The 22,175-nt window shown below is 51.3% G+C and overlaps 1 protein-coding gene across 1 annotated transcript in view; it reads right to left on the minus strand.

Moving 5' to 3' along the window:
- The window catches only part of TPCN1 (two pore segment channel 1), a 54,820-nt gene extending 36,940 nt beyond the window's left edge, over positions 1 to 17,880 (minus strand). Inside the window, exon 1 of the mRNA XM_009909650.2 lies at positions 16,814 to 17,880. Coding sequence (XP_009907952.1) covers positions 16,814 to 16,925 — 112 coding nt within the window. The 5' untranslated portion in view covers positions 16,926 to 17,880. The remainder of the gene's footprint in view (positions 1 to 16,813) is intronic.
- Between the last annotated feature and the right edge of the window lie 4,295 nt (positions 17,881 to 22,175).

Below are 22,175 nucleotides of genomic sequence, written 5' to 3' on the forward strand. Positions count from 1 at the left end.
TGTACCAGCACCAGTGATGGCATTTTCCCTTCCAAGTGCTTACATGCCATGTAGCTTCACCTCCAGAGGCTTTATCTTCTCTCCCCACTCCAGTATGGCTGATAAGAAACTGCTCCCTTTCTTCCCGAGTGCTGAGGCATGAAGATGTGCGCATTTGTTTCTCCAAGGCCAGACTCACCTACCCGGGAGAAGAAAAGCTGGAAGCTGCCTGGAAAGCACAGCTGGTTTGGCACCTGGCCACACATCTCAGAGGTGAGAGAGACCAAGAGTGAAATCACTGCCTTCGGTGCCTGGCTGCTGCTTCAGCGCCGTGCCAACGGGAGCGTGGCGGGACTGATTTTCGCAGCCCAAAATATCTTAGGGCCCATCCTGTTTTCAGGGGATGTTATGGGGAGGAATTTAACAGCCATGGGGAAGTCCAAACAATTTACAGTTGGTTTGTTGCCTAGGGAAAAAAAAAAACCCCAACCAACAAACCAGGGCATCTCCCACTGAGTGCAGAGCCAAGCCCTTCTGCTGCAAGAGGAATAATGCAGTAGTGAATATTTGATAGCAGCGTAACTGAGTCGTGCTCCTCCTCGGAGACACCGGAACAGCACAAACATCTGCAAAGGCCTCGGGGCTCTTTGTCTTACTACAGCCTCCCAGCACTCACTTGCTGTGAAGTTCAACAAATAAAGTCACTTCAGTTCCTATTTAACACAGAAAAAGTTCTACAAATAAGAGCAAAAATATGGATGCTGCCACTTCCTGTCAGTGGGACGAGGCGACCGAAGCCAGCACCCCCTCGCCCCTGCTGGAGACTCCAGTGAGCTCCTGCAGCTCCACTTCATGCCATCATCCACCACCCTACAGGGAGCTGAAGCCACAGGAAGGATGAGCAGATGTCCCTCAGCATGGTAAGCCACTTTTTATCTGTTATTGCCTCTTATCAGTCGTGCTGCCTGTCTTCTTACATCGAAGATGACTTGAGCCCTGCATTGTTTAATTAGAGGACCGCTGTACCCTTGCTAACATCTGCACTGCACACATGGAAACAGCCTGGTGCAGAAGCTGAACACAATGACAGAGGAGCTAAAGCCTGGTAGGAAATGCTTTTGTCTCAGCAGAAGCTGTGCCTCCTGCTAGCTCTTACTCTGAGTGGGTCAGAGCCAGTATTTAGTTAACCCTTTGCTCTGTGGCTCAGTAACCCTTCCGAACGAGGCCAGGGCAGGTTTGGGTTGGATATTAGGAAAAAATTCTTTACAGAAAGAGTGGTCAGGCATTGGAAGAGGCTGCCCAGGGAGGTGGTGGAGTCACCATCCCTGGAGGGGTTCAAGAAATGTGTGGACATGGCACTTTGGGACATGCTTTCATGGCCATGGTGGTATTGGGCTGATGGTTGGACTCGATGGTCTCAGAGGACTTCTCCAGCCAACACAACTCTGTGATTCATTCAGACTTTGGCTTCCTGCACCACTTTGCTGGGGACAAAGAGACACAACTGTAAGGAAGGAGAAGAAAAACCAAACCTAAAAGGCTTCTAAGAATATAAGGATGAGGATAATTTTAACAGCCAGGATCTGTTGGTTGGAGATCCTCCTCTGTGCAGTTTACTGCCTCATCCACACCGGCTCTCCTTTGATCTCAGTCCTGAGTCACTCTGGGACTTGTTTTGGGTTTTTTTTCCCCTCTTGCCATAACATATGGAAAGTTTTGGACAATTTTCAATCCAGAATATGTGGCAGCAAGAGGCAGAGGGACAGATCCCTCCCTTTTGGGATGTCTGAGATCCCGTTAGGTTAGGGAGAGGCTCCAGTGACTGAAGACAAACTGACACATGCTTTGACAGAGACCACTATACCCTGACCCTGAAAGCCTCCCAACAGCTCACTTTGTACCAGAGAGCTCAAAACCATCTGCAGCAGTCAGCAGAGAAACAGAGGAGGATCACTCCTCAATTCACAGAGCTGCAGCCTCTGTGAGTAATATTATCTGCTCCACCAGCTTTTGCTCCTCAGAGGCACAGAGTGTGGCCAGCAGGTGGAAGGAGGTTCCCCTTTCTACTCTGCACTGGTGAGGCCTCACCTGGTGCACTGGGTCCAGTTCTAGGCTCCTCAGTTCAAGAATGACAAAGAACTGCTTGAGAGGATAGAGTCTAAATCTGCCCTCTCAAGCTTCACTCCATTCCCTCAAGCCCTACCACAACAAGCCTCTGTAAAAAGTCCCTTCTAATGAGAAAGTCCTTTCCATGCACCTCCGCACCACAGACAGGAGAACTCAAAGCCACCACAGAGAGACCACCTGCACCTTTACCCACTTTTTTTTTTAGCACCTAATATGCTCTATCATCTTGTCAGTCTGATCAAATCCCAGCAACAAAAGCTTTCCAGACACAGGGAGTAAAACTCTTGTGCAAGTGGCACAAGCCATCGAGGGGCTCTGGGAAACAACTGATTTTGCATGGGAAGAACAATGGGAAACAATGAAAGTTTTTACTGGACCCAACAACCACCAGAAAAAAAAAGAGCCAGGCACAAGCTCTGCCCAAGGCTATGGCTCAGGAGAGAGGCCAGGCATGAAATACACACATTTGTAATTCAGAATGTTAAGAGGAAATACCAGAGAGGGAGAGAGCCAGCCTCAGAATTCTCAGATACAGCACTTCTTCAGCACATCCTGTTACATGAAGGGATTTCCTCTTTTTGTTGCAAAAAGGGAAAGCAGGGCCTGGGGGTTTTTAACCTGCTAAAAGGTCTGCTTGAGGCTGCTCACAACCACCATGTCAGCATGTGAAAAGCACCGTCCTCCTTTCAATCCTCCAAACCACAGCCTGTGCGTTCTCTTTTTTTTCCCTGATGCTGTTTGGAAAGATGTTTGATGGAGCTGCAATCTGGCCTTCTGAATGGGAGCAGTGTGCTGCCAGGCCTGCCTGCCAGCTCCAGCCACCAGCAGCTCTCCAGGGAAGTCACAAAGTCAGCAGTGGGAAGCAAGGAGGAAGCACTTCCCTTATGTGAGAAACCAGGAGGGGCTCGGGCAGCAAACCTCCTGCCTGGCTACCCAGCGCAGGAGCAGGGCTGGAGGGGAGCAGGCAGCAGTGAGGTATTTGCCATACTGAGCTTTCTGCCCTAGAGAGACAGGGACAGCAAGAAAATCATAGGATGGCTTAAGTTGGAAGGGACCTTTAAGATCATAGTATCATAGTATCAGTCAGGGCTGGAAGGGACCACAAGGATCGTCTAGTTCCAACCCCCCTGCCATGGGCAGGGACACCCCACACTAGATCAGGCTGCCCAGAGCCTCATCCAGCCTCGTCTTAAACACCTCCAGGGATGGGGCCTCAACCACCTCCCTGGACAACCCATTCCAGGCCTTCACCACTCTCATGGTGAAGAACTTCCTCCTCATGTCCAACCTGCCACCACCATGGCCATTAAACCAGGTCCCCAGGTGCCATGGCCACAGGTTTCTTGAACACCTCCAGGGGTGAGAACTGCACCACCTTCCCTGGGCAGCCTCTTCCGATCCCTGACCACTCCTGCAGCAAAGAAATTCTTCCTCATCTCCAACCTAACCCTCCCCTGGCACAACTTCAGGCCACTGTGACAGCCCTTGCTAATAAGGTACCTGTTCACTAAGCAGTCCCAATAACACCCAGTTGGATTTTGAGGTCCAGCCACCAAGCAGTGTGCAGAGCCATCAGCCACACCGTGCTGGTTTGTACTATTCACTTCCTCAGCTGAAACTCTGCACAGGTGCCAAAACAAATCCCCCCTCAGAACACTGCCAGGCCACCTTGTAACCTCCCAGAGTCAGTCAGAGAGTGACTCCAGGTTTGCATGATGCTTGCTTTTGCAGGAACCCACACTGCCTGACATGAGATATCTTCAGTATCTGACAGCCTTCAATGCAGGAAGGCTGAGGAGGGACTGTTTAGAAGGGCTTGGGGTAATAGGATGAGAGACAATGGTTTGAAACTGGAGCTGGAGAGATTTAGGTTGGACATCAGGAGGAAGGTCTTCAAAGTAAGAGTGGTGAAACACTGGAATTAGCTGCCCATGGATGTGGTTGAAGCCCACTCACTGGAGACACTCAAGATCAGACTTGATGTGGCCCTGGGCAGCCTGCTGCCCACAGAGGGGTTGGAAGAGATGACCTTTGAGGGTCCCTTCCAACACAATGCAATCTGTGAATCTGTAAGAAACTGTCCCTGAAACCCAGATTTTAGAGGAGCTGTTGCTGGTGTCCCATTATTTAGTCTGGAAGCCCTGTTGGGCTGCCTGGCCTGCAATCCCCTGCCTGGTGCAAAAGGACCTTTTGAGGCTGGAAGCAAGTCACTCTCGTGGCAATATTCAGCCTGCCTCAGCTGCAGCCTTTAAGGAGGAATAAAAAACTCATCTGGTGACTTTGAAATGCCTACCTTTAGAATCAGCTTTTTAATCTCTACTTTGTTTGGTGCAGGAATGGAAGAACAGATGATCCAGTGACCAGGTCAGCTGGCTTTTCAGCAAACACAGAACACACAGAGCAGTTCCTGAGCTTCCCTGTGGTGTTATTGACCACTGCTCAACCTTGAGTTCCTAACACTTCCCATGTCTTTTTATTTCTCAGGTCCTTCAGAGCACCCTTAACTCTGCTGACCACATTTTGTCCTTTTCCTCCACTCCCAGCTCTCCTTCTTTCTCTGCAGGAGAGTGGTGCAGCTGCTTTCATGTCAGCCAGCACAGGCATGCCTGTATTGGGACTTCTTGCTGCCCCTCTCCACCAGCTTAAAGCATCCATCTGTGGTTTTGGTTTGTCTCATTTGTGCTCTCTCAAACTACAGGAAGAATTTTCAATGCTTTGTGTTCTTCCCCTTTGCAACTAATAGAGACTGGTGGTTGAAAGGATGGGGCTTTCTCTTGGTCACTTCCCCCCTCAAGCCTGATGCCCAAACTCTGCCCAGTAAGGGCCACAGTGGTCACTTGTTTGCACCTGCCAGCAGTTCAGAAGCAGCAGAACCTTAAATTCTACTTTCAGGTGGTGAGGCAGAATAGAATAGAATTAACCAGGTTGGAAGAGACCTCAGAGATCATCAAATCCAACCTATCACCCAGCACCATCTGATCAACTAAACCATGGCACCAAGCACCCCATCCAGTCTCTTCCTAAACACCTCCAGGGATGATGACTCCACCACCTCCCTGGGCAGCACATTCCAATGTGCTTCTTTCTGGGAAGAACTTTCTCCTCACCTCCAGCCTAAACATCTCCTGGCACAGCTTGAGGCTGTGTCCTCTTGTTCTGGTGCTGCTTGCCTGGGAGAAGAGACCAACCCCCACCTGGCTACAACCTCCCTTCAGGTAGTTGTAGACAGCAGTAAGGTCTCCCCTGAGCCTCCTCTTGTCCAGGCTAAGCAACCCCAGCTCCCTCAGCCTCTCCTCCCAGGGCTGTGCTCCAGACCCCTCCCCAGCTTTGTTGCCCTTCTCTGGACACCTTCCAGCACCTCAACATCTTTCCTAAACTGAGGGGCCCAGAACTGGACCCAGGACTCAAGGTGTGGCCTAACCAGTGCCGAGCTGCAGAGCAAACCAGCCTCAGCAAGTGCTCCTCTCTGCACTCACATTTCCAGTTACTTCTGACCTGCTCACCACCCTGGAGAAACGATGCTCCTTCCTGCCCCATGAAAAACAAGGCAATGGGCAACAAACAGCCACATTGTCCTCCTTCTGCAGTCACTCACCACTGCCTCAAACTACCCAACCAGCTGGACATGGCTGTTGTGTCTTGCAGGAGCACTGCATTTACAAGACAGATCACACCACAGCTCTTGTGCCTCTCACCAGGCACAGATCCCCTCCAGCCAGGGCGACCTGCCACAGGGGACAGACTGTGCAAACACTGATGCTAGTCCAAATTTGTGCCTTTGCACTCTTTTTTTCAGAGCCCCACTCCTACAGCCAGCATCTGGAAGAGTCCCAGCTGTAGAGGACGGCATCCCTTCCTTTCTCCTCCCACATCTGATTACCCTACAGATGACACAGGCAGCTCACCAGTGCAATCTGACCCTGGGGAGTTTTGCCAGTGCTCCCTCTTGCAAGGATTGATCACTTAAGACTTAATTCTCCAGGCATTTCTTCATTTAGTTAACGAAGAGCAGGAACCCATTTGTGCATGTCAGTGAAACCCACGGTACTTCTGCACCATAAACTTGCCCAAAGCCCTTGAGGAGCATGGAAATGACCTCAGATGGTTGCAGTGAGAATAAAATGCAGATGATCAGGCATTCCCAGGTGACTATATAGATAGATACACACACATGGGTGTGCTCGGCAGTCATTTAGGGAACACAAGAGGTGCTAAGGGCTGGCCCAGCCCCACAGAACTGTTTTGGTTGGAAAAAAGACCCTTCAGATCAAGTCCAACAAAAGGATTCATGTGGTTGTGCAGAGAGATGCATCCTAAACTGCACACCCCACCTCACACACACACCTCCCCCCTGCCCCAAACGTGAATAAAAGCACCTTTTGTTCCCAACAGACACCACCAGATCGTGATCACCAAGGCAGCACTGGATACAAGCTTCAAACCCCCACACGGTGACTCAGATCGCAGCAGTCTCCTCTTGGCATCCTCAGGATCCTTCCTCAAGCACACAGTGCTGGGAGGGGGGAGGATCGACACAAACACACCTCTCCTGCCTCCCTCTCTCCCAGCTGAAGAGACCAAGCACACCACAGAGGTGCAGGAGCTTCCTGCTGAAGTGCTCACCAGAAGCAGATGGATGAAGCCCTAAAGCTGCTCCTGCAGCTCTCCGTGAAGCAGGCAGTGGTGTAAAAATCAGGCATCTTCTCCACAGGCAAAAAGCAATTATGCTAAAGACACAGGGAGAGCCCTGCAAGGTCCAGATCAAAAGCCAGAGACATGGGAGGCAGGAGAAAGACCTATCAAGTGCTCTGCACTTTCCCCAGCTTAAGGATCAGAAATGGAGCGTTCTGCCTCATAAATTCTACTTCCAGCAAATTCAGGCTCAAATCCCCTGAAGGCAATAAGGAAAAGGCAATCAACAACAACTCTAACCACTTCACAGATGCTCCTGTTTAGTTTATACAGCACTTCTTACAGCATTCAAATGGGTAAAATGGGATTTCAAGGCAGGGGGGCTGACGGCAGCAGGCAGGATTCCTCGGTGAAGATACCAAGGGCAAAGGAAGTTGTGAGAAGCATCGCATTGGTTATGATGAGTGAACTCAGCGTGCTCAGCCCTTGCTCATTTGGATCTGCCAGTTAAGCCAGCTCCCCAACACCCTGCATCTCGCAGAGCCTTAAAAAAATCCCCAGGCACCGGCACAAAACCAAAGGAGGGGCAGAGCGAGCACACCGCTGCGCTCCCCGGGAAACAAAAGAGACCTAATCGCTATTTGCTTCCAACTGCTGCGCTGCTTCCCGAGCCAAATGCTCCCAAGTCAGCTGCAGGGGCTGAGGAGTGACCGGCTGGAGCTGGAAAGCTGGCGGCTGGAAACTGCAGCTCCAACACTTTCAGACTCCTTAGCATCATTTATTAGCCCCAGGGCCACCTGCTCGCCAAGCAGAGCCCTCCCGTGCCACAGCACAGGCCCCTACCGCCCCCCTCACCTCCCAGCTTATAGGCTTGGGGAGCAAAGACCTGGCCTAGTCCATGGGGGGTGTTCAGTATGGAGAAGAAAAGGCTGAGGGGAGACCTCTCTGCTCTCTGCCAACTCCCTGAAAGGAGGTTGCAGGGAGGTGGGAGTTGGTCTCTTTTCCTTAGTATCAGGTGACAGAATCATAGAATCAGTAAGGTTGGAAAAGACCTCAGAGATCATTGAGTCCAACCTAGCACCCAACACCATGTAATCAACTAAACCATGGCACCAAGCACCCCATCCAGTCTCTTCTTAAACACCTCCAGGGATGGGGACTCCACCACCTCCCTGGGCAGCACATTCCAATGGCCAATCTGTCTTTCTGGGAAGAACTTTCTCCTCACCTCCAGCTTAAACTTGCCCTGGCACAGCTTGAGACTGTGTCCTCTTGTTCTGGTGCTGGTTGCCTGGGAGAAGAGACCAACCCCCAGCTGGCTACAACCTCCCTTCAGGCAGTTGGAGAGAGCAAGGTCTCCCCTGAGCCTCCTCTTCTGCAGGCTAAGCAACCCCAGCTCCCTCAGCCTCTCCTCACAGGGCTGTGCTCCAGACCCCTCCCCAGCTTTGTTGCCCTTCTCTGGACACCTTCCAGCATCTCAACATCTTTCCTAAACTGAGGGGCCCAGAACTGGACACAGGACTGAAGGTGTGGCCTAACCAGTGCTGAGTACAGGGGCAGAATGACCTCCCTGGAGAGAAAATGGCCTGAAATGGTGCCAGGAGAGGTTTAGGAAAAATTTCTTAGCTGCAGGAGTGGTCAGGGATTGGAACAGGCAGCTCAGGGAAGTGGTGGAGTCAGCATTCCTGGAGGTGTTCAAGAAACATGAGGAAGTGGCACTTTGGGACATGGTTTGATGGCCATGGTGGTGTTGGGTAGATGGCTGGACTCAATCTTAGAGGCCTTTTCCAAACCAAAACAATTCCATGATTCCACAATTCTTCTGCTCTCACACCACAAAGATGGGAACTGTGAGGCACAGGAAGGGAATAAGCTCCCTCCTTCCAAGCATCAAGGCCCCACAAAAGGAACAAGAATAGAAGAGAATAGAATAGAATATAGAGAGTAGAGTACAGAGTAGAGTAGAGAGTACAGAGTAGAGAGAATAGAGAGTAGAGAAGAGAGTAGAGTAGAGAGTAGAGAGTAGAGTAGAGAGTAGAGAGTAGAGTAGAGAGTAGAGAGTAAAGTAGAGAGTAGAGTGTAGAGTGTAGAGAGTAGAGAAGAGAGTAGAGAGTAGAGAGTAGAGTAGAGAGTAGAGTATAGAGTGTAGAGTGTAGAGAGTAGAGTATAGAGTGTAGAGTGTAGAGAGTAGGGAGTAGGGAGTAGGGAGTAGGGAGTAGGGAGTAGGGAGTAGGGAGTAGAGTAGAGTGTAGAGAAGAGAGTAGAGAAGAGAGTAGAGAAGAGAGTAGAGAAGAGAGTAGAGAAGAGAGTAGAGAAGAGAGTAGAGAAGAGAGTAGAGAAGAGAGTAGAGAAGAGAGTAGAGAAGAGAGTAGAGAAGAGAGTAGAGAAGAGAGTAGAGAAGAATAAACCAGGTTGGAAGAGACCTTTGAGATCATCCAGTCCAACCTATCACCCAGCACCATCTAATCAACTAAACCATGGCACCAAGCACCCCATCCAGTCTCTTCCTGAACACCTTCAGTGATGGTGACTCCACCAGAAGCTTCCAGACTCCTTGCCCTCCTGCCTGACTTTCCAGTGAGCATGCACAAGACGCTCTCCGTGGCTAGTGCTGCAGGAAGACGACAAAGGAGGAAGAACCATTTGACTCCAGGATAATGGAACACTAACCCAACTCTTCTTTACCTTGTATCCTCTTTGCCTGGCTCAGCTTTGAACAGCATGAGGCATTCAAGATGAAATCACCAGGCTTTTTTTTTTTTTTTCTTCCTTCTTTTTCCTTCTTTTTTTTTTTTGTCACTGCACGAAAAGAGTCAACAGTGCAGAGATTTCTGTTTGACAAAGCATCCCACTGTGAAACACACAATGTGTGCATTGTGCAAACCCATCTCCTGCCGGGCTAAGAAAACAAGGCAGGCTCAGGGAGAGGGGGGGAAAAAAAAAACCCCAACAAACCAAACCCAACAAACCTCCACAGGATAACTGCAACCCAGCAAGACCTCCTGGGACTTTACTGTGCTTGTGGGTTTGGGGTGGGGTTGGTTTTTTTTGGGTGGTTTGTGTTATTTCTCTTTCTTTCTTGCTGCTGGAGACAGAGCATTTAGAGAGTCACAACCACAATGTCTCAATGGAAATGCTTTTGTGAGGCCTGGACGACAGGGTGCTGCTTCTCTTCAATCAAAGGCACCAGCTCTACCCTCTGGTTACAGCAAGTGTTGAAGCACAGCTGAGGCCCTCGGTCCTGCCTCAAACCCCCCCCCTGAATTCTCAGGATAAATGAAATTCCTGAGGATGCTGCATTTGGAGCTGAAGAGCAGAAACACATTTTCCACTCTTTCTAGCATCAGATTGAAAGATCCCCCAACACCTCCTAAAAAGCAGCCTTTACCTCTTTCTTCTGAGTTTCCAGAGCTCATCACCCAGGGAAACGAATTGTACTGAAGGAGAAAACAATAATCTCCTTATGTTTGAGGTGTTCATTCCCCTTTCCAAGATTTTCACCCCTCACTCATCTTGGAGGCAGTTTTGCTTCACTTTGCTCGCTTAAAACATTCATTACAAGTCATCTAGGCCAGGAGAGGATTAGAGAAGCACTGGCAGAAGCTGCAAAATGCAAGGCTGTTAGGTTGGAGAAATGAGACTTTCAGAGGGATAAACAACAATCCAGCACCCAGCCACCACTTGTGCTTCAGACACAATTCCCCCTCCACAGGCATTTTAAGCAGGACCACGCCAACAAACCCAGACCATGCACAGCAATGCAGAGCAGCTCCTCTTCACACCAAAGGGATGAAGCCTACCTGTGCCCTTCCACAAAAGGGGTGATCTGTGCTTTACAGATGAGACCTGCCAGCCACAGTGATGTGAACCAACCTACCCCAGGTACAAGGAGGAGCAGCTTCCACAGCAGAAGCAGGCTGCTTCCAAAAACTCAGATCCCAGTCCTGTGCTCTGGCCATGCCTCACCTCTGCACGTGGCAGCCAAAGCACTGCTACTGGAACTAATTAAAGGCAAATGGGTAGAACTAGGAGCCCTGATGTGAGAAAATATCCTGTGTGGCATCCAAGAAACCCACCAGATAATCCAAAAGAGCCTGGCTGGCAGAGATCTCAGGATCTGCAGGCCCACTGCAAGCATTTGCTTGTTCCCTCATCCTCTGTTTCCTCACACTAATTACCTGCAGCATTGCACAAGGACTGCCCAAGTCCAAATAACTTTCTTCAACATCCTGACTACCAAGCCAGCATCAAAATCTACAGACACTGAAGGATTTATTCTATCTACTAGATGGCTACAAAAATGCTGAGGGGCCTGGAGCACCTCTGTGAGGAGGAAAGGCTGAGAGCCCTGGGCTGTTGAGCCTAGAGGAGAGCAGCCTGAGAGGGGATCTGATCAATGCTCAGCAAGAGTAATAGCATCTATGGGGGGCAAGAGGCTGGGGCCAGACTCTTCTCAGTGGTCTCCAGTGACAAGACATGGGGCAATGGGCACAGACTGCAACACAGAAAGTTCTGCCTTAACATGAGGAAAAGCTTCTTTGCTGTGAGGGTACTGGAGCCCCAGACCAGGCTGCCCAAAGTGATTGTGGAGTTTCCTTCTCTGGAGAAGATTCCAAACCCCCCTGGACACTGTGATCCAGGGCAAGCTGCTGTGGGTCCCCCTGCTTTAGAAAGGGGGGGTTGGGCTAGATGATCCCCAGAGGTCCATTCCTACCATTCTGTGATTCAAAACACCTGTTTTCCATCAAAGGAACTAAAATGGTTCCTCAAGAAGCACAGCTACTGAGAGTTGGTGTGCTCCCAGCACTGCCCCAGAGGTCAGGGATTTATTCCCAAGTTTAAATGTTCCCTCAGCCTACCAGAAAATGGACACTTGTTTTACTACTGGAAATCTCTTCACCTCACACATGGCACCACAGGAAGCAGCAGTGGGAAGAAGGCAATGGAGATGTTTCAAGAAGAGAGGCAGCTGAGCAGAAGCTGTGGACCGCACACACAGCAGTTTCCCCCCCTGTACTCTGCACTGGTGAGGCCACACCTCGAGTACTGGGTGCAGTTTTGGGTCCCTCACCACCAGAAGGACATTGAGGTGCTGGAGTGTATCCCAAGAAAGGTAATGAAGCTGGTGAAGGGTCTGGAGAACAGCACACACCACACAGTTTCACAGGCCCAATCAGCTCCCTCAGAGGCTGTCACTGCTTTCCATGGCCAAAGGCACATTCCACAGTCACTGCTTTCCTTACCCACAGCCACATTCCCCACTGAGCACACCTTGGGCAGCCCCTCCACCTTCACCAACAGTTCAGTGTCATTTTCTTCATAGATTCAGATTCACAGAATGGTTTGGGTTGGGGCTGGAAGGGACCTTAAAGATCATCTAGTTCCAAACCCCCTGCCACGGGCAGGGACACCTCCCACTAGCCCAGCTTGCTCAAGGCTGTGTCCAGCTTGACCTTGAACACCTCCAGGGAGGGGCATTCACAGCCTCCTGGCCAACCTGTTCCAGTGTCTCCCCACCCTCACCAGAAAGAATTTCTTCCTAATCTCCAGTCTAAATCTGCCCTCCTCAAACTTCAACCCATTGCCACTCACCCTATCACTACAAGCCCTTGTAAAAAGTCCCTCCCCAGCTTTCTTGTAACCCCCTTCAGGTACTGGAAAGTTGCTCTAAGGTCTCCCTGGAGCCTTTTCTTTTCCAGGCTGAACAGCCCCAACTCTCAGCCTGTTCCCATAGGGGAGGTGCTCCAGCCCTGCTCCTCCACAGTAGGGCACAAACACTCTCTTCCTACCCAAGATGCCAGGCTGGCTCTAGTTTCCTCAACAGAATACTCTTTAGGCAGCAGAAGCTGAGATTGCCAAGGCTCAGCTGAAAGCTCACCATTCCAAGTTCTAACTTCTCATTCCCCACCAGCCCTGCTAGAAAGCATTGCACATGGCTGGTGTGGGTGCTCCCCCCCAGCTCCCTCCCCACATGCAGTAATTCATTGTTACCTCAATAGCAGATGCAGTTGCTTTCTTGTGAAAAAAAAACACCCAGGGTTTAAAGATGACTTCTTCCACTTGCCATAATCCATTGTGTGGGAGAAACAGACAGACAATATCACATTGTTCCCAGTACAACACTTTGAGCTGTACTTTCTGCTCTGAACACACTGAAACTCCACTTGAGGCTACAGCAATTTCCATGCAGGAGGCAAAGGAGAATCTTGTATCTGATCTAATACAGGATAAATCAATGTGCACTCATTTATTGCTTACAGTTCCCATCAGCTCAAGGAGAGACACTGTCCTAGAGTTTCAAGGCTATCCATACTGCCTTTGTACATGGAAAACATACTTCAGACTGGGAGATGTTTTGAGAACTCAGGAGTTTGGGTGAGGGACAGGAAATCACTAATCTCTGGCTGCTTCTTTTTCAGTACATGATCTGGGGAGAGGTCAAGCAAGGATTGCATCCCCATGTTTTGCCTTCTGCAGGAATTCAGCCCAGATTAGTCACTCACCTCAGAGAGGTGCTGGGGAGCTTAATTAGAGTGTGCAGAGCACACAGAGATTCTCAGATAAAAGAATGTGCACTAGGGAAGGGCAGCATCGTGTTAATTAGCGTGGACTGAGGTAATAAAAATGCTCCTCTCTCTCTCCTCCAGCTGTGGGAGCTCGAAACAAAAACCACCCAGCACCACAGCCCTCGAATTTGCAGCCAGAAAACCACTGATACCACAGGGACCACATTTTTCTGGCTGTGCTCTGAAGTCCCTGCAGGATTCTGACCTGCTGCTGCTGCAGCAGCGAAGGGGAACTCCCTGGAAGACGTGTACCCCGGCACAAGCCACAGAAGGCTGTGGTTTAATCTTCCTCCCCATGCAAGTATTTTCTCCCATTAAGTGCTTAAGAGCTGGATGATTAGGGAGATTAATTTTTGCAGCTGGACATTTCCTTTAAGAATGTAATTTTCCACACAGTTTTCTCATTTAGCTTTGCTTTGATTCCAGCCCCAAGACATTCACTCACCCAGAGGAGGACTCTTCTGCCAGGTTAGGAAAGGGATATCCTGCTCTTGAGTCCTTTCTTCTTTCCATCTGCCTTTAGCAAACCCTGTGACTACCTATTTCAACCCAGGAACAGCACTTATTTCAACCCCAAAAGTCCCAATCTGCACAATTCATTTGTCCAAGGGCCTGAATGGAACAAACCAGATCCCAAATCAAGCTCTTCTTTCAAAAAAAACCCCAAGCACAATAAACCCCCAGACTCTGAGAGCTAACATCCTGAAACCACACAGATCCACAGCCCTTAGTGAGGTGGTTGTGTCAGGCTGCAATAGAGATGAAAACTCAGAGAGGTTCATTGATAGAGCAACACAAAACTTAATTATTAGCCTTGGACATGTGATTTAACACAAGGGTGGTCTCAGGCACTTTGCCTCTCTCTTGGTGGCACCTGGGAAAAGGATGAGGAGTCCTTCACTGCAAACAGTGCCAGCTGGGGACACACCTAAAAAGTTTTGCTTTAACCTGCCACTAAATCCCTCAGCCAGTGGTCTGGCACGGGTAATGAGTGAGATGTTGCTCCAAGTTCTGCATGAATGTTCTGAGGGCTGAGGCATAAGGAAGACAAAAGCAGAAGGAAATAACCTCCTGAGCTTCCCTGCCCCTGTCCCTCTCCTGTAAAGGGCTTCTTACACAATCTTTCCCCCTGAAAAAGGCAAGTACCTGAAGGGGGCACCAAGAAAGCTGGGGAAGGGGCTTTTTACAAGGGCTTGCAGTGACAGGATGAGGGGGAACTGATTGAAGCTTGAGGAGGGCAGACTTAGACTGGAGATTAGAAAGAAATTCTTTCCAGTGAGGGTGGGGAGACACTGGAACAGGTTGGCCAGGGAGGTTGTGGATGCCCCCTCCCTGGAGGAGTTCAAGGCCAGGCTGGATGAGGCCTTGAGCAACCTGGGCTAGTGGAAGGTGTCCCCACCCATGGCAGTGGGGGGTTGAAAGCTGGTTTGGGGCTGGTAGGGACCTTAAAGATCATCATTCTCTGAATCTATGAAATTCCTGAGGAAAGCCACAAAATGGCACAGCTCTGTTAATGTCATTTCAGCCCTGAGCGGAGCTGGGGAAGCAGAGCAGAGGGGGAACATTTGGATTCCTCAGAGCCTCCAGGAGACACAACTTTTGTGCATTTCACAGTGGATTTTCTTTGCAGGCAGGGAGGCAAGCTGGGCCACATGTCCTGTTTTTCAAACAGGCTTACTTTGCCTTACCCTGCTCCCTGCTCATTTAAGCTTCCCGCTTCTCAGAGATAAACGTGCCTTTCATGTTGTTCATTCCAGCCTTCCTCTTCTCATCCTCCACCCCAACCCACCAGCTTCAAAGGGCTTTGTATCACCCAGGATCACTGGCATGGCAGAAGCTTTCTATTTTTTTCCCTCTCCTTCAGCAAATCCAACTTTAGCAGCGATTAGCACATGGAGCAAAATACCAGTGCCTCAATGCCAAGAGACACTTCACTTGGAGCATGGCAGGAAATGAATCCCCCCCAAAACCACACAGTGATCTTTTAAGAAGCACAAAATTGGTCCCTAAGCAGTTCCCCTGTATTTCAAGGGAACCAAGACTGTGGAATATTTTCACTTATTAATTCACCCATGCTCATGCCTGTGCTTTAACACTGTTGTGCTGGCTTTAAGCAACTGGTAAAGCTCACACAGCTGCTTCTTTAAAGGGATGGGAGGCAGGGGGGGGAAAAAAAGAGGAGAGAAGATTAAAATTAGTCCCAAGAAAGCCTCTAAATACACCAGTGGGCAGAAGGAGCGTCCTCTTTTCCACTTAGCTTCAAAATAGAGAGCTAAACTTTAAAAGATGAAGACACTACACAGCAGATTTGATGGAAGATTGATGCAGCAGAGCTTAGAGAAAGTCAAGTGGGCAGTTTAGTCAGGGATGTGTCTTGCAGGGGTGGGAGAGGAGGAGGGAGGAGGAGGAATTTTGATGGGCAGAAACTATCTACTGGCTCAGAAAGTCGAGAGAAGAAAATTAAAGGAACCCACGAGACTGCATGGGAGAAATTAAATCAGTCACAGAGGCAGTAGGGAATAGAGGTGCAATGTAGGGGTGGGGGGAGGAAGGAATGCCAGGCCAGGCAATGATTTACTTGTTACAAATGTTAAGCTTCTGGCAGTGAGGGCTTGAGCAGGATCACACGACCTGTGTGTATGCCTGCAATGTCAGCTGGAAGGCAAAGGGATGTGTTGCACAAAACTCCTCCAGCACATTCAGTGAGGTATAACATTAACCAGACACTTGCTGAGCACCTGCTGGTCCCATCTAAGCTAGGGTAGGGTGATGGATATATTGCCTGAGAGACACTGAGGAGTAAGCAATACTTCTAAGTAGAAGGGGTGGCTTTTGTTTTCACCCTCCCAACAATCCCAGGCTGGCTCTGTCACACCAAATACCTGGGGCTGACAGGATACACTGTCTGCACTATATACACTGACTGAATATATACAGGCTAAAAGTACTCCAGGTTGTTTGGTAAGAGCACACTAAAGATGTTAAAAGGATTTATCAATGCCTATTACTTTCCTTATTGAGAACTGAGGCTGTAAACCAGAAACAGGGAAAACAACACTTGCAAACCACAGAAGCTTTAGGGTGCTAGGGAAATGCTAAATGACATAACTGCAAGCTGCTGCAGCAAACAGCTTGGGCCAGTGGCACAGCACAGCAGACCAGTGCCAAGAGAAGGAGCCCTGGGCCAGTGAGCAGGAAAGGAGCTTTGAGGACAATGAGGTCACAGCTTATTACATGGAAACCACAAACTATCCGTGCTAGAAACAGCGTTGGTAGGACCCGCCGATCCAGTGCCCCTCCGCCCCCTCCGTGTGACACGGGTACTGTGAGTAAACAAGGCACACAATAAGCAACTTCCTGATCTGATTTTCTCAGGCAGCCATCGGGACGCTGAATGACAGCTCTGAGAGTTTCAAGTCCTGGCAAGCACAAGAGCGAGCAGCTACCATAAAGAGAAAAACAAGCGAGGCCGCCGGGGCGGGCAGGAAACAAGGACAAAGTGATCTTACTTTCATTAGGCAGCTCCTCCCGATCCAGGTCATCTAGAGGGGCTGAGACACCGCTTCCACCGTCCTCCAGGGTGAGGATGAGAGGAACGTCATCATCCATGCTCACAGCCATCCTGCCCCTGCTCTGAGAACTTCAAACAACGCTTTTTTTCAGTTCCACTTGTGAAACGCTTATGTCAAAAGCTCTCCCCAGAAAGTCTTCCATCAGGAGTGTCGTCCAGACAGAGCAACACTGAGGTCCGGGCACCCATCTCTAGAGCCCCCAGTTCAGAAAGGGGTGGAGTTGCTCGCTCCCGAAGCACAGTGCAAGAACCTGGGCTCAACGGCAGTTATTTATGCAGAAACTAAAGTCACAAAGTCAGGCCTGGGCCGCTTCTTCCAGTCAGTGCCCAGCTCCCAGTACAGCACAGGAGCAAAAGTGCTTCTTGACAAACTCCTGACCACACAGCACAAGACGCAGGCGTGTGTGACGCATCTGGAGCCAGCATGATGCTAAGTGTCACGGTCACACCGGGCTCCTTCCCCTGCCATGCCAAAACGCCTCGATTTCAGGTAGGACAAGAGAAGAAGAGGCCAGTTCAGGACTGCCCGCACGGAGCTCCTGTCGGCTCTTGGACTGGGTGAGGTCACTGCCTCAGTCACCGATTTCTTTGAAAGGGGGAGGAAAAGCACCGCGCAGGCCGTGGGCAGCGTTAGGCGGACGCTCCGCGCCCGGCGCCGCCACGCAGCTGTCACTCTCCCCGTCTCCCTCTTCGCAGGCCGTGGCGAGGGCAGGCAGAAGTCACGGCGGAGGCCGCATGTCCCACAGCCACAGGCTGACCGTGCCGCTGCCGAGCACCGGGCCCGGGGGAATCGAGCCGCACAGACCCGCCGGGGTGCACCGAGGGCCGGGACTTCAGCCTTCGCGGCGGACCCTCACGACTGGGCAGCAAACAGAGCGGCTGCGAGTGGGCTCGTCCCGCGGCCTAGTAGAGACGGACACGGAGACGGGGCTGTCACCGCGCTGTGTGGGCCCCGGATCCCTTCCCGGACTTCCCCCAGCCCCGCCGCCCCCGGCCCGCGCAAACCAGCCCCGCCATCCCCCTCCTCTCCAGCTTCCGCGGCCCTTTCGGAGTGTTCGCAGGTGCCCTTCGCCCCCGGCACCCCCTCACATCCGCGACCCCCAGGACCCTCCCACTCCGACCCCCGGCCCGGCCCGACCCCGCCGACCCGGCGCCCGCGGCCGCTGCGCCACCGCTCCTCAGCGCCCGGCGCGCGTGACCCCGCCCCTCCGCCGCTGATTGGCCGCCGCGGCGCGGGCCTCTCCCGGAGAGGCCGAGTCTCTCTCCCGCCCACCAGTCCGCGCTCAGCGCCAGCTCTGCCCCGCCCACCGCCGGCCCGCTACCCCTGAGAGAGGAGCCGCATTATTCCCGCCCCCTCCTCCTTCTCCCTCCTGCATTTGGCCTCCTCATTGGCCAATTGTGCTGCCTCTCCCATCAGGCGGGGACGTTGATTGGTCCTAGACGGCGGTGGGCAGGCTCCCGGGGACCAGAGCGCGGGCTGCCATTGGCTGTGGTGGGACCCCCCTCCTCGGGGTCAGAGGCGAGGGCCGCAGCAGCCTAGCAACGGCGGGACGCGGGCGGAGGGCAGCAGCTCTGAGCCAAGCGCAGCAAACCCGGCACCGGTTTCCTGGGCTGGGCCTCGCCCCGAAAAGACCGTAGCTCTTTTCCCAGGCCCCAACAAGCTCGGTCAAGCCCGAAGGCTGAGGGGAAAAGAAGGGCCCTGAGGAAGGGCAGCCCAGCTCAAGGGGCAGGAGGTACAGCAGCAGCTGTGAAGGGTCAAGGGCCCCATCAGTGAAACGCTGACTCTCCTGAGAGGGCAAGATGACATCCATCTGCGATGAAGTGAAGATTGCCACGCTAAAAGTGAGCAGTCCAGTGTACAGCGAATAAACCTGTAGCCCTGGTCTGGGCTGAGCCTTTCTCTCACAGGCAGCCTGCTGAGCAGAGGCCCCAAGACAGCCCCTGTGAGCCCAATCCAGCCTGATAAAGCCACCAGGCTCTGTCCAGGGGGCCTGACAGATTTTGCTACCAACAGCAGTCTTGCCCATGGGTAGCTCTGTCCAGCTGGAGGATCGCCCTTGCTACCAGAGCAGAGGTGTCCAGGTTGTCTTAAGTGACCAACACCTTTGCAAACAAACCTTTCTTCTACCCACCAGCTGCCTCACTATGCCCTCCATTTCCCAGTAGTATTTCTTCTTTGTGTTACCATCCAGGGCTGGATTTACAAGGAGGACAACGTGATGAGAGAGCTCAAAAACAGCTTTCAAGAGCTGGCCAAATGTCTCAGAAAACCTGCATCCTACAGACCAAGTTGAAAACAGCAAAGTATCACAAATGAGAGCTGAGGACTCCCCTGAACTAGCTACAGACAAGACTCTCAGCACCTAAGGACACAAGTCAATACAAGTATTGGATCACTGAGAATCAGTATTAGTTCTCAGAAGGGTACTGCAGGAGGATATTAAAACTGTCCTAGTGCCATTAGGTCAGGCTGCTGTCGGCTTTGGGCAATTACTTGGCTCCTGCCAGCTCCTGGCAGGATGCAGATGCTGTCTTTCAGAGTCCATCACAATGCTCTGCTGCTTTCAGTGGAAAGCAACCCTGTAGCCACACAGTTGCAACCACCATGCAAGCAGCTCACTCACAGGACTGCCTTTTCTCCCCAGCCACTGAATCAGCTCTGAAACCCTCTCTGCAAAGCTGTGCCAGTCTGGAGAGGCTGCACATGAGCCAACATGCAGGGCAGTGAAGCTGCCAGAGATAGGGTGAGCTATGTGTTGAGAAACAAGGGAGCTGGTATGAGGTAAGCAAACTTATTAGTGCTTGCACATAAACCCATCTTTTACAGTCATTTGTAGCACCAAGGGCTGGGCACAGCTAATTTTGGAAGCTAAGCAGTCCCCAGATTGGTTGGTTCTTTTTGCTGGGAGGCAGAAGAACAGGGCTCAGGGTTGAGCCAAAGATGCAGGGTGTGGTTTATCACAGTGATGAGCAGACAGAAAAATGAGGAATAAGAACAGCAGCAGGTAGGAGTCCTAGCTGTGAGCCAGGCTCAGTATCTACAGCTCTCACCTGAGTCATGACAGTGGACAGGGCAAATCTGGAGCTAGAAAACAACTGAACATTTCCCTCACCTCATATTATTCACACTCACTGTCTGCTCCACACAAGCCCTGGGCTCCTATGGGCAGGGCAGCCCACAGCAGCAGTGGAGCACCTTTTACTCTTGTGCTGGACTGCACAGCTCTGTTAGAACAGGAGGACAGGGCAGTGGTAAAGCATTAAACACACATGACAAAAGCAGCATGGAATCCAAGCAACCCATTTATACCCAAATCTGTATTTTAACCAACGTTGTCCTTGTGGTTTAAATAGCAAGGAAGAGCCAATTCTGTCCTCCTTACAGCCTGGAAGCCCTCTGTGACACCCTGGGTCAGTGTGGGACAGGAAATAGCGTGGCTGAGGCGATGGCCTCTAGTTCCTCTTGTTGATTCCTTGAAGCCTGAACACAGCAGTGGGGCCACCCTGACCATACAACCCCCTGTCAACTTGTCAGATGAAAATCTCTCATTTTAAAAAGCTTCAGCTTTCCAGCACTCCAGTACTGCACTGTGGGTCCAGCAGTTCCCTGCAGCTTAGATTTTGGGGCAGTTACTCCAGTTTGCTGATGAGTCACCTCACTGGATCTGACTCAGCCACCTGCTGCTAGGGAACAGGGCTCTGCTTTCCTCTCAATCCTTAACCCTCTTGTCTCCATCTAGTGTCCAAATCACACTTCGGTTTCTCTCCAAGCCCCCAGAGACCCGCAGGCTTAACAGCTGGCATCTCACTGTGTCAATACCCAAATTAAGCTGCACAGGCTGTCAGCATCCCCCAACACCTCCTCCAAGAAGGCCTTAATTGCTTTCATGGCCCTACAGTTTTTACCCAGCTGGAGAGAAGCTGCTGGAGTGCTGCAATGCAAAGGGCAGTCAGGAGCCTGAATGCTTGGTGCTCATCATGAGGATCTTCAGCTTCTCAAGCTATTAATATCTCAGGTTGTTCTTGTTCCCTATCTGTCAGGGTGCCCAAGCCCCAGAACTGCTGGCTCTCTGAACCCTCCTCTTCTGTATGGCTCGCTCAAACACTGGGCAAGGAATAAAACCACTGCTGAGTGCCACCAAAACTGCCTGTCCCTGGCCTTTCTGAAGGTAGATACAACCTGGCTCTTCCCACACTCACTGAGTTCACAGTGTGTTACAGCACCAGTGATAGAACCTGGTTCTCAGCAAAGCACTCAGCTCAGGCTCAGCCCCATCCAAACCACACTGATGTGGCCTTTCCTTCAGAGCAGTGGCAAAGCAGGATCTGACCTCTGTATGCCTTAATCAGAGTCTCCATTGGTGGATAGAGGCCATCTGCAATGCAGGGAAGCTTCAAAGGAGCTGGTATTTGGACCTGGCACCTCTTCAAAAGTGCCATTCAGGCACATTTTCTCTCTTTTTTTTTAGTCCCTTTGGGAAGGCTCAGTTCAGCAGCCAGAGGCAACTGTACCCAGATTTGGGACAGCTAAGAGGATGCCTCCATAGGGGCATGCAGGGACAACCTGCTGACGGCCCTCAAGCCTGCAGCAACTGGTATCTGCTGTCTTGCCAAGCAGTTCATGCTGCCTGCACTAAGGAAAGGGCTTGGCCCCAAGGGAGAAACACACTGTGCTTACCTGCTGGTCCTGGACTGAGGAGCAGTACTGAGTGTGGCAGAAGAACAATCAGGACATGAAGGAAACAGCCATGACCTGTGCTGTGCTGTCACCTGCGTCCAGAAAAGCTGCTTGCTGCAGACCCTCCTCACATTGAAGGCAAAGCAAAAGGAAGAGGGCAAGAAGGCCAAGAAATAAGCACAACATCCACCCTGTGTCCTCCATTCTTTCCTCCCAGCAAGGCTGCTTGCTCCCCCCTGGGGCTCAGCTGATGACAAGCATTAGCTCTGAGAGCACTTGCACCAAGGCCCAAGCCTACCAAGGAGCAAGCCTGCCAGGGCTGGCTGTCACAGACAGAAGACATCAGAGCAGTGGCATGACAACACATCTCACCAGTTTAGGTGGAGCTCTGCTGCCATGCAAGAGGCAAGGAATATCCTTTCTTGCTAACAGGACTGGAGCAGGAGTGCAGGCTCCTGGCTGGCCTTCCTAGTTCAGTGCCCTTGGCGTGCTGGAGATGGTCACAGCACAATCCTGCTGCTGCTCCAGGTGGCAGCAAAAGCATTCCTGGGGGCAGAGCAAGGCCCTTAACCTGGCTCAGTCTGTCCTTGGGTGAATTAGAGAGAACCTTTCCCTTTGTGTG

Source organism: Dryobates pubescens, chromosome 25 (genome assembly GCF_014839835.1).
Source record: "Dryobates pubescens isolate bDryPub1 chromosome 25, bDryPub1.pri, whole genome shotgun sequence".
Taxonomy (NCBI): Eukaryota; Metazoa; Chordata; class Aves; order Piciformes; family Picidae; genus Dryobates; species Dryobates pubescens.